The 12,021-nt window shown below is 46.8% G+C and overlaps 1 protein-coding gene across 1 annotated transcript in view; it reads left to right on the top strand.

Annotated features, from left to right (window-relative positions):
* Positions 1–2,391: 2,391 nt before the first annotated feature.
* CNN1 (calponin 1) overlaps positions 2,392–12,021 on the top strand; it is a 74,676-nt gene continuing 65,046 nt past the window's right edge. The window contains exon 1 of the mRNA XM_077261937.1: positions 2,392–2,548. Within this exon, the coding sequence (XP_077118052.1) occupies positions 2,486–2,548 (63 nt within the window). The 5' untranslated portion in view covers positions 2,392–2,485. The remainder of the gene's footprint in view (positions 2,549–12,021) is intronic.

Genomic DNA, 12,021 nt, shown 5'->3' on the forward strand with positions numbered 1-12,021 from the left:
ACTGTAATAAGAGGTTACAGGTAATAAGAGGATCAGGAGCCGGGTTACTGTAATAAGAGGTTACAGGGTAATAAGAGGATCAGGAGCCGGGTTACTGTAATAAGAGGTTAAAGGGTAATAAGAGGATCAGGAGCCGGGTTACTGTAATAAGAGGTTTCAGAGTAATAAGAGGATGAGGAGCCAGGTTACTGTAATAAGAGGATCAGGAGCTGGGTTACTGTAATAAGAGGTTACAGGGGTAATACGAGGATCAGGAGCCGGGTTACTGTAATAAGAGGTTACAGGTAATAAGAGGATCAGGAGCCGGGTTACTGTAATAAGAGGTTACAGAGGTAATAAGAGGATCAGGAGCCGGGTTACTGTAATAAGAGGTTACAGGGGTAATAAGAGGATCAGGAGCCGGGTTACTGTAATAAGAGGTTACAGAGGTAATAAGAGGATCAGGAGCCGGGTTACTGTAATAAGAGGTTACAGGGGTAATAAGAGGATCAGGAGCCGGGTTACTGTAATAAGAGGTTACAGAGGTAATAAGAGGATCAGGAGCCGGGTTACTGTAATAAGAGGTTACAGAGGTAATAAGAGGATCAGGAGCCGGGTTACTGTAATAAGAGGTTACAGAGGTAATAAGAGGATCAGGAGCCGGGTTACTGTAATAAGAGGTTACAGGGGTAATAAGAGGATCAGGAGCCGGGTTACTGTAATAAGAGGTTACAGGGGTAATAAGAGGATCAGGAGCCGGGTTACTGTAATAAGAGGTTACAGAGGTAATAAGAGGATCAGGAGCCGGGTTACTGTAATAAGAGGATACAGGGTAATAAGAGGATCAGGAGCCGGGTTACTGTAATAAGAGGGTACAGGGGTAATAAGAGGATCAGGAGCCGGGTTACTGTAATAAGAGGTTACAGGGTAATAAGAGGATCAGGAGCCGGGTTACTGTAATAAGAGGTTACAGGGGTAATAAGAGGCTCAGGAGCCGGGTTACTGTAATAAGAGGTTACGGGGTAATAAGAGGATCAGGAGCCGGGTTACTGTAATAAGAGGTTACAGGTAATAAGAGGATCAGGAGCCGGGTTACTGTAATAAGAGGTTACAGAGGTAATAAGAGGATCAGGAGCCGGGTTACTGTAATAAGAGGTTACAGGGGTAATAAGAGGATCAGGAGCCGGGTTACTGTAATAAGAGGTTACAGAGGTAATAAGAGGATCAGGAGCCGGGTTACTGTAATAAGGGGATCAGGAGCCGGGTTACTGTAATAAGAGGTTACAGAGGTAATAAGAGGATCAGGAGCCGGGTTACTGTAATAAGAGGTTACAGGGGTAATACGAGGATCAGGAGCCGGGTTACTGTAATAAGAGGTTACAGAGGTAATAAGAGGATCAGGAGCCGGGTTACTGTAATAAGAGGTTACTGGGGTAATAAGAGGATCAGGAGCCGGGTTACAGTAATAAGAGGTTACAGGGTAATAAGAGGATCAGGAGCCGGGTTACTGTAATAAGAGGTTACAGGGTAATAAGAGGATCAGGAGACGGGTTACTGTACTAAGAGGTTACAGGGTAATAAGAGGATCAGGAGCCGGGTTACTGTAATAAGAGGTTACAGGGGTAATAAGAGGATCAGGAGCCGGGTTACAGTAATAAGTGGTTACAGGGTAATAAGGGGATCAGGAGCCAGGTTACTGTAATAAGAGGCTGTGAGGACGGTTTCGGTAAGTACAGGGGATATATGTAGCTGAGTTATTATTATAAGATGGATTATAACACTTGAAAGTTGCCCATAGATCTTTTCCCCTCAGTGAAGTAAAATAAATAAAGATGTATATAATACGGCCGTATGGGAAATTCCAGACATATACTCTCCTTATAAGTCCCGATCTTTATATACAGATATGTATTTGAAGTGTGGATGAGATGGGTGTGTGGGATCTGGAGCTGGATGTGGCGGTTCGGGGGCAGGATGTGACTTGTGGTGCGGAGCTGACAGTCTGCTCATTTATTCTGTATGTTGGTAGCACATCGGCCTCCTCCTTCGCTGATTAGCTGTCGATTAGCTCAGTAACTTCTCGTATTTATGATTTCTCGCCCGTCTTTCCCTCCTGCCTCGATTTAACCCCTTCATCATCTGATCCTATTACGCGCCTTCGCTCCCCACTCCCTATCTTCATTTTTCAGTCCTCCAGTCTGGCTTCCTCCCTTCCCCCCACCCTCGTTCCTTCTCTTTCTGCCATCATCAGTCCAAAAAATTCCAAAGTTGGAAAATCTGACACAGTCCTGATATATCTCACTGTATAAATATATATATATTTCATTTTTTTTTTAATACCAACATGTTGACATCACAGGGAACAACGCTCTACAATTGGCCACACGCTGAGCCAATCCCCGGCCCCTCCGCAGACACACAGCTCTGGGAGAATGGGACATTTAAAAAGTTGAAGGAAGATTTTAAGAGCATCTTCTGAAGGAGCGAGGCTACAGGACAGGTCAACATGGCTGCTGCTCACTTCGTCAGGGGCCCGGCCTATGGACTCAGCGCAGAGGTGAAGAACAAGGTGAGGAGGTCGTCCCAAGAGCATGCGATCAAAATCCGAATGTGTGGAGCGTGTGTGGAGCGGTCACCACGAGAGCCGACCAGTCCTTCCATTATATTTTCATGTCCTACGACGCCATGGACTCGTCTCGAGTACAAGTATCTGTGTCTGGTCCGTGGAGCTGACGCTCCGTATCTCCTGGGTAGTGGTAGATTTTGGATGGGATGTGAAGAGCTGACAGTCTAAGGTTTGTGCGCACACGTCTTTCTGAGGCGCAGTAATGCTAAAACGACTTGCCGTTTATTTGGTCCATAATTTGAGCTTCTTTAAACCTCTTTAGGTTTCGTAAGTTATGAAGGACGGGAGCGCTCCATTCTTCTGCGATTTCTACGGTTTTAGACATAGTTAAAAAAACTAAACAAAAAAGTCGCTGATGTCTATTAGATGCCGTGTGTACATACTCTTACAGGTCGTCCATTAGTCTTCTATTAAATGTCAGTGTCCTTATCCTGTACCCCCAGTGTCAGTGTCATTATCCTGTACCCCAAGTGTCAGCGTCATTATCCTGTACCCCCAGTGTCAGTGTCATTATCCTGTACCCCGAGTGCCAGTGTCATTATCCTGTACCCCCAGTGTCAGTGTCATTATCCTGTACCCCCAGTGTCAGCGTCATTATCCTGTACCCCCAGTGTCAGCGTCATTATCCTGTACCCCGAGTGTCAGTGTCATTATCCTGTACCCCAGTGTCAGTGTCATTATCCTGTACCCCGAGTGCCAGTGTCATTATCCTGTACCCCCAGTGTCAGTGTCATTATCCTGTACCCCCAGTGTCAGTGTCATTATCCTGTACCCCCAGTGTCAGTGTCATTATCCTGTACCCCCAGTGTCAGCGTCATTATCCTGTACCCCCAGTGTCAGTGTCATTATCCTGTACCCCCAGTGTCAGTGTCAATATCCTGTACCCCCAGTGTCAGTGTCATTATCCTGTACCCCCAGTGTCAGTGTCACTATCCTGTACCCCCAGTGTCAGTGTCAATATCCTGTACCCCCAGTGTCAGTGTCATTATCCTGTACCCCCAGTGTCAGTGTCATTATCCTGTACCCCGAGTGTCATTATCCTGTACCCCGAGTGCCAGTGTCATTATCCTGTACCCCCAGTGTCAGTGTCATTATCCTGTACCCCCAGTGTCAGTGTCATTATCCTGTACCCCCAGTGTCAGTGTCACTATCCTGTACCCCCAGTGTCAGTGTCATTATCCTGTACCCCAAGTGTCAGTGTCATTATCCTGTACCCCGAGTGTCATTATCCTGTACCCCGAGTGCCAGTGTCATTATCCTGTACCCCCAGTGTCAGTGTCATTATCCTGTACCCCCAGTGTCAGTGTCATTATCCTGTACCCCCAGTGTCAGTGTCATTATCCTGTACCCCCAGTGTCAGTGTCAATATCCTGTACCCCCAGTGTCAGTGTCATTATCCTGTACCCCCAGTGTCAGTGTCACTATCCTGTACCCCCAGTGTCAGTGTCATTATCCTGTACCCCAAGTGTCAGTGTCATTATCCTGTACCCCGAGTGTCATTATCCTGTACCCCCAGTGTCAGTGTCATTATCCTGTACCCCGAGTGTCAGTGTCAGTATCCTGTACCCCAAGTGTCAGTGTCATTATCCTGTACCCCCAGTGTCAGTGTCACTATCCTGTACCCCCAGTGTCAGTGTCATTATCCTGTACCCCCAGTGTCAGTGTCATTATCCTGTACCCCCAGTGTCAGCGTCATTATCCTGTACCCCCAGTGTCATTATCCTGTACCCCCAGTGTCAGCGTCATTATCCTGTACCCCTAGTGTCAGTGTCATTATCCTGTACCCCCAGTGTCAGCGTTATTATCCTGTACCCCCAGTGTCAGCGTCATTATCCTGTACCCCGAGTGTCAGTGTCATTATCCTGTACCCCCAGTGTCATTATCCTGTACCCCCATAGTCAGCGTCATTATCCTGTACCCCGAGTGTCAGTGTCATTATCCTGTACCCCGAGTGTCAGCGTCATTATCCTGTACCCCGAGTGTCATTATCCTGTACCCCCAGTGTCAGCGTCATTATCCTGTACCCCCATAGTCAGCGTCATTATCCTGTACCCCGAGTGTCAGTGTCACTATCCTGTACCCCAAGTGTCAGTGTCATTATCCTGTACCCCCAGTGTCAGTCATTATCCTGTACCCCGAGTGTCAGTGTCATTATCCTGTACCCCCAGTGTCAGTGTCATTATCCTGTACCCCCAGTGTCATTATCCTGTACCCCAAGTGTCATTATCCTGTACCCCCAGTGTCAGTATCCTGTACCCCCAGCGTCAGTGTCATTATCCTGTACCCCGAGTGTCAGTGTCATTATCCTGTACCCCGAGTGTCATTATCCTGTACCCCCAATGTCAGTATCCTGTACCCACAGTGTCAGTGTCATTATCATGTACCCCAAGTGTCATTATCCTGTACCCCAAGTGTCAGCATCATTATCCTGTACCCCGAGTGTCAGCGTCATTATCCTGTACCCCCAGTGTCAGTGTCATTATCCTGTACCCCCAGTGTCAGCGTCATTATCCTGTACCCCAAGTGTCAGCGTCATCATCCTGTACCCCAAGTGTCAGTATCCTGTACCCCCAGTGTCATTATCCTGTACCCCAAGTGTCAGTGTCATTATCCTGTACCCCAAATGTCAGTGTCATTATCCTGTACCCCAAGTGTCAGCGTCATTATCCTTTACCCCCAGCGTCAGTGTCATTATCCTGTACCCCAAGTGTCAGCATCATTATCCTGTACCCCGAGTGTCAGCGTCATTATCCTTTACCCCAAGTGTCAGCATCATTATCCTGTACCCCAAGTGTCAGCATCATTATCCTGTACCCCGAGTGTCAGCGTCATTATCCTGTACCCCCAGTGTCAGTGTCATTATCCTGTACCCCCAGTGTCAGCGTCATCATCCTGTACCCCAAGTGTCAGTATCCTGTACCCCCAGTGTCATTATCCTGTACCCCAAATGTCAGTGTCATTATCCTGTACCCCAGTGTCAGGGTCATTATCCTGTACCCCCAGCGTCAGTGTCATTATCCTGTATCCCCAGTGTCAGTGTCATTATCCTGTACCCCGAGTGTCAGTGTCATTATCCTGTACCCCGAGTGTCAGTGTCATTATCCTGTACCCCGAGTGTCAGTGTCATTATCCTGTATCCCCAGTGTCAGTGTCATTATCCTGTACCCCCAGGTGTCAGTGTCATTATCCTGTACCCCAAGTGTAAGGGTCATGATCCTGTACCACGAGTGTCAATATCATCCTGTACCCCAAGTGTCAGTGTCATTATCCTGTACCCCAAGTGTCTGGGTCATGATCCTGTACCCCAAGTATCATGATTCTGTACCCCAAGTGTCAGTGTCATTATCCTGTACCCCAAGTGTCAGTGTCATTATCCTGTACCCCAAGTGTCAGGGTCATGATCCTGTACCCCAAGTATCAGTGTCATTATCCTGTACCCCCAGTGTCAGGGTCATTATCCTGTACCCCCAGTGTCAGCGTCAATATCCTGTACCCCAAGTGTCAGGGTCATTATCCTGTACCCCAAGTGTCAGTGTCATTATCCTGTACCCCCAGTGTCAGTGTCATTATCCTGTACCCCCAGTGTCAGGGTCATTATCCTGTACCCCGAGTGTCAGTGTCATTATCCTGTACCCCCAGTGTCAGTGTCATTATCCTGTACCCCCAGTGTCAGGGTCATTATCCTGTACCCCAAGTGTCAGTGTCATTATCCTGTACCCCCAGTGTCAGTGTCATTATCCTGTACCCCCAGTGTCAGGGTCATTATCCTGTACCCCCAGTGTCAGTGTCATTATCCTGTACCCCCAGTGTCAGTGTCATTATCCTGTACCCCCAGTGTCAGGGTCATTATCCTGTACCCCAAGTGTCAGTGTCATTATCCTGTACCCCCAGTGTCAGTGTCATTATCCTGTACCCCAAGTGTCAGTGTCATTATCCTGTACCCCAAGTATCAGGGTCATGATTCTGTACCCCAAGTGTCAGTGTCATTATCCTGTACCCCAAGTATCAGGGTCATGATTCTGTACCCCAAGTGTCAGTGTCATTATCCTGTACCCCAAGTGTCAGTGTCATTATCCTGTACCCCCAGTGTCAGTGTCATTATCCTGTACCCCCAGTGTCAGTGTCATTATCCTGTACCCCCAGTGTCAGGGTCATTATCCTGTACCCCGAGTGTCAGTGTCATTATCCTGTACCCCCAGTGTCAGTATCCTGCACCCCCAGAGTCAGCGTCATTATCCTCCACCCCCAGTGTCAGTGTGTAATTCCTCTTCACTCTACATCTGAGGACTGGTTTCCCCATTGATGTGGGTCAGCGGTGCTTTGCCTGTGGAGCTTGTACTCTTCTGCCCTCTGTGCAACTCTTCGTCTCCACCGGATTCCTGTAATGTGATGATCGCTGTCACCACGGAGGAATACAATTGCTTGTTGACAGATTGTTGAATCCACTTGAAAGTGCCTCTGATGCTACTGCTGCCTGCGTCTCCTCCAGAGCGGGCGCTGGGGTCCTGTCTACAACGAGCTGCGCGCCATTCATTCGTTGTGCTCAGAGTCCAACTGTTGAGACCAGAGATGCAGAACCTCCAATAAATATTATATGCTGCCACTTCTTATAGGGACAGTAATGGAAGATTTACCAATTTATCTCATCTTCAAGCTCAGCGATAGTTTAAGGCAACAGTCAGGCTAAGGAGTTTTTTTGGGGGTTTTAAGGGATATCGACACTTTAAGTGCAATTCTTTCTTCTTAAATTAAAGTATTTTTGCCTTAAAATGATTTAGCACTTTTGTTTCATTAAAAATGTATTGTCTCTCCTCTGGCTGCAGAATGAGTTAACTGAGAATCCATTGGTGAGCTCATTGTGACAGGTGAGCTTGTAGTTCCTCTCCCCTGATTCATGACTACATAAAAATACAGTTCAACTTACATGCGGTCTGTGATCATAAACCAGCAAAAGAAGAGCTAAAAAAGACAGATAAGGAATTACAAGTCATAATGACTTCACTGATGGATTAACTTATTCTATAGGCAAAATATAGAGAGCACATCACAGAGGCTTTAGAAGGAAAATGGTGCAGAATTTTTAATGAGGCTCAATCCCCAAAAAATGTTTTAGGCAAAACATAGCATGTATTTAAATGGGTTGTCCGATTAATACAAATTATCACCTATTCACAGGATAGGTGATGACTTGCTGATCGGCGGATGTCTGACCACTGGGATCTGCACTAATTGGCAGAATGGGGAAGTTTTATCCTTGTAATAATGAAGCGGCAGTGAGCATGTGCGACCTGTGTTACCATAAGGATGAAGCGGCAGTGAGCATGTGCGACCTGTGCTCCCGTAAGGATGAAGCAGCAGAGAGCATGTGCTACCTGCGTGAATGAAGCAGCAGTGAGCATATGCAACCTGTGCTGCCATAAGAATGAAGCAGCAGAAACCATGTGCGATCTGTGCTGCCATAAGAATAAAGCGGCAGTGAGCATGTGCGACCTGTGCTCCCGTAAGGATGAAGCAGGAGTGAGCATGTGTGACCTGTGCTCCCGTAAGGATGAAGCAGGAGTGAGCATGTGTGACCTGTGCTCCCGTAAGGATGAAGCAGCAGTGAGCATGTGCGACCTGTACGAATGAAGTGGCATTGGGCATGTGCGACCGGTGCTCCTGTAAGAATGAAGCAGCAGTGATCATGTTTGACCTGTGCTCCTATAAGATTGAAGCAGCAGTGAGCATGTGCTCCCGTAATAATGAGGTGACAGAGTATGTGGTCCTGTACAAATTAAGTGGCAGTAAGGATGTGTGACCTGTGCTTCCGTAAGAATGAAGCGACGGAGAGAATGTGTGACCTGTACAAATGAAGGGGCAGTGAGCATGTGCGACCATATGTAACTTGTAGTCCTGCAAGAATGAAACAGCAGTCAGCATGTGTGATCTCTGCTCCTATAAGAATGAAGCGACTGTGAGCATGTGCGACCCGTTTTCCTTTAAGAATGAAGCAGCAGTGAGCATGTGCGACCTGTGCTCCTATAAGAATGAAGCGACTGTGAGCATGTGCGACCTGTGCTCCTATAAGAATGAAGCGACTGTGAGCATGTGCGACCTGTTTTCGTATAAGAATGAAGCTGCAGTGAGCATGTGCGACCTCTGCTCCTATAAGAATCAAGCTGCAGTGAGCATGTGCGACCTGTGCTCCTATAAGAATGAAGCGTCTGTGAGCATGTGCAGCCTCTGCTCCTATAAGAATGAAGCTGCAGTGAGCATGTGCGACCTGTTTTCCTATAAGAATGAAGCTGCAGTGAGCATGTGCGACCTCTGCTCCTATAAGAATCAAGCTGCAGTGAGCATGTGCGACCTGTGCTCCTATAGGAATGAAGCAGCAGTGGGCATGTGCGACCTGTGCTCCTATAAGAATGAAGCAGCAGTGAGCATGAACGACCTGTCCTATAAGAATGAAGCGGCATTGAGCATGTGCGACCTGTGCTCCTATAAGAATGAAGCATCTATGAGCATGTGCGACCTGTGCTCCTATAAGAATAAAGTGGCTGTGAGCATGTGTGATCTCTGCTCCTATAAGAATGAAGCGACTGTGAGCATGTGCGACCTGTTTTCCTATAAGAATGAAGAGTCTGTGAGCATGTCCGACCTGTGCTCCTATAAGAATGAAGCAGCAGTGGGCATGTGATACCTGTGCTACTATATGAATGAAGCATCTGTGAGCATGTGCGACCTGTTTTCCTATAAGAATTAAGCTGCAGTGAGCATGTGCGACCTGTGCTACTATAAGATTGAAGCGTCTGTGAGCATGTGCGACCTGTTTTCCTATAAGAATGAAGCTGCAGTGAGCATGTCCGACCTGTTTTCCTATAAGAATGAAGCTGCAGTGAGCATGTGCGACCTCTGCTCCTATAACAATGAAACTGCAGTGGGCATGTGAGGCCTGTGCTCCTATAAGAATGAAGCTGCAGTGAGCATGTGCGACCTGTTTTCCTATAAGAATGAAGCTGCAGTGAGCATGTGCGACCTGTGCTCCTATAAGAATGAAGCTGCAGTGAGCATGTGCGACCTCTGCTCCTATGACAATGAAACTGCAGTGGGCATGTGAGGCCTGTGCTCCTATAAGAATGAAGCTGCAGTGAGCATGTGCGACCTGTTTTCCTATAAGAATGAAGCTGCAGTGAGCATGTGCGACCTGTGCTCCTATAAGAATGAAGCAGCAGTGGGCATGTGCGACCTGTGCTCCTATAAGAATGAACCAGCAGTGGGCATGTGAGACCTGTGCTCCTATAAGAATGAAGCGGCAGTGAGCATGAATGACCTGTCCTATAAGAATGAAGCGGCACTGAGCATGTGCGACCTGTGCTCCTATAAGAATGAAGCATCTATGAGCATGTGCGACCTGTGCTCCTATAAGAATGAAGTGTCTATGAGCATGTGCGACCTGTGCTCCTATAAGAATAAAGTGGCTGTGAGCATGGGCAACCTCTGTTCCTATAAGAATGAAGCGGCTGTGAACATGTGCGACCTGTGCTCCTATAAGAATAAAGTGGCTGTGAGCATGTGCGACCTGTGCTCCTATAACAATGAAGCGTCTATGAGTATGTGCGACCTGTGCTCCTATAAGAATAAAGTGGCTGTGAGCATGTGCGACCTGCGCTCCAATAAGAATAAAGCGGCTGTGAGCATGTGCGACCTGTGCTCCTATAAGAATGAAGCGGCTGTGAGCATGTGCGACCTGTGCTCCTATAAGAATGAAGCGGCTGTGAGCATGTGCAACCTGTGCTCCTATAAGAATGAAGCATCTTTTTCCAGTGTTATTTTTTGAACTTTTTTGTTGTCTTTTTCGGTCACACAAATATTGTTGCAGTACCACTAGTCACCTCTACCAGTGGCACAAATTTTCCCATAGACAGCAAAGCAATAGTGCCCCTCCAGTTTGACTAAGCAGAAAAATAAAACGTTGCGAGCCACAATTGTTTGGTATAGACTGTCATAACGTGGAGGTGGCCATTGTCGGCAAAGCTAATTTAAGCACTGAGAATTTGGGGGATTACAGGCAGCAGATGTGAGGATTTAGCTGATAATACAGGCTGGATTGGGTCAGTGACAAAGCATTGAGGTGGGATAAGCAGGTTATAGCTGGGGGACAGGGACAGCTGAACGCAAAGAACTCTTTAGAAATTCACTCCTAGGTCCTTAGCTATCTATGCCATTCTTTCAAGACCAAAGCTGGTACGAAAATGCCTATTTGACCCATTTCTGTTCCTTCTGAACTCCGTCATATCTCCGTTGACAACAAAGGATCCTCTTTTTCTTTGACATAGGTCGAAAGAAAGTTGGCTGAACTTCAAACACACGTTGACATTGGAGTAAGGTTCATCCACCTTAGTCCAACGTCACCGGGAACCTTAAAGATCTTACAATCCCAAAGGCTTCACTTTTGTTCTACAGAGGCATGGGAGAGCTTGAGCTCAGGTATCTCTTCATCATTTTATGACAAAGTGACAACTCCATAACTGTTAGAGATAGTTGATGTCTACTTCCTGGACCAAGATACGAGAGGAAAAAGTCTTCAGGAGCATTTCTAGTAGACGTTTCTACCATGCAGTTTGGTGAGCATGTGTTATCTGGACGTATGATCCTAAGAACAGTTTTCTCTGATGGTCCTAAGGTAAAACAGTCCAGTACTGCACTTTCCTTTCCGTTAAGTCCCATGTAGATCATCTGCCGAAGCCTGTATGGTTGATTGACTTGGACCAAAAGGTGGTTGTCCAAATTCTAGGACCACATTTTACATTACATGTTCTATATCCAAAAGCTGAACATACTAGTGAGAGCCATCAAAATCAATTGTTTCAATCAATGGAAAAAACATTCTGTCCATTGTCTCCTACTCCCTGGAGGACCTTTTCTGTGGTCCTTCAGAGAATAGCTTGACTCTAGCTAATGGGGGTTGGTGGGATCTGAGTGGGTGATTCCTTCCACCTCCTACCAAATAACTACATTTTCCTTAGAAGGCATCTGAAAAGGGTTTGTGCAGAGCAGACCTCCCATCAAATTCATGGGATGACTGACTAAATTTCATTCCAGGTTCGCAATACTCCTATCCAACCAACACGCTCCTCTAATCATTAGGCAATGGCGTAGGTGGATGGATTGTGTCATCCTGATTTCCGGAATGGGTACATGTGGTTTGGCAGCCTGTAGACATGTGGTTTACTGCAGTTTATGAATGACATATGTCATGTATAGCTGGCACAGGTAGAAGGATTTCATGGATGACTTAACAATGATACAGTATTGTACGGTGAAGACCAAAAAAAAGAACAAGTTCTTCAGAAAACCCTTGTCCAACGTCAATGATGTAAATAATAGGGGTCTTTCTCCTCAGCTCCCTCTCGACTTCCACTCACGGTTCAGCCAAG

Source organism: Ranitomeya variabilis, chromosome 5 (assembly GCF_051348905.1).
Source record: "Ranitomeya variabilis isolate aRanVar5 chromosome 5, aRanVar5.hap1, whole genome shotgun sequence".
NCBI classification, from domain to species: domain Eukaryota; kingdom Metazoa; phylum Chordata; class Amphibia; order Anura; family Dendrobatidae; genus Ranitomeya; species Ranitomeya variabilis.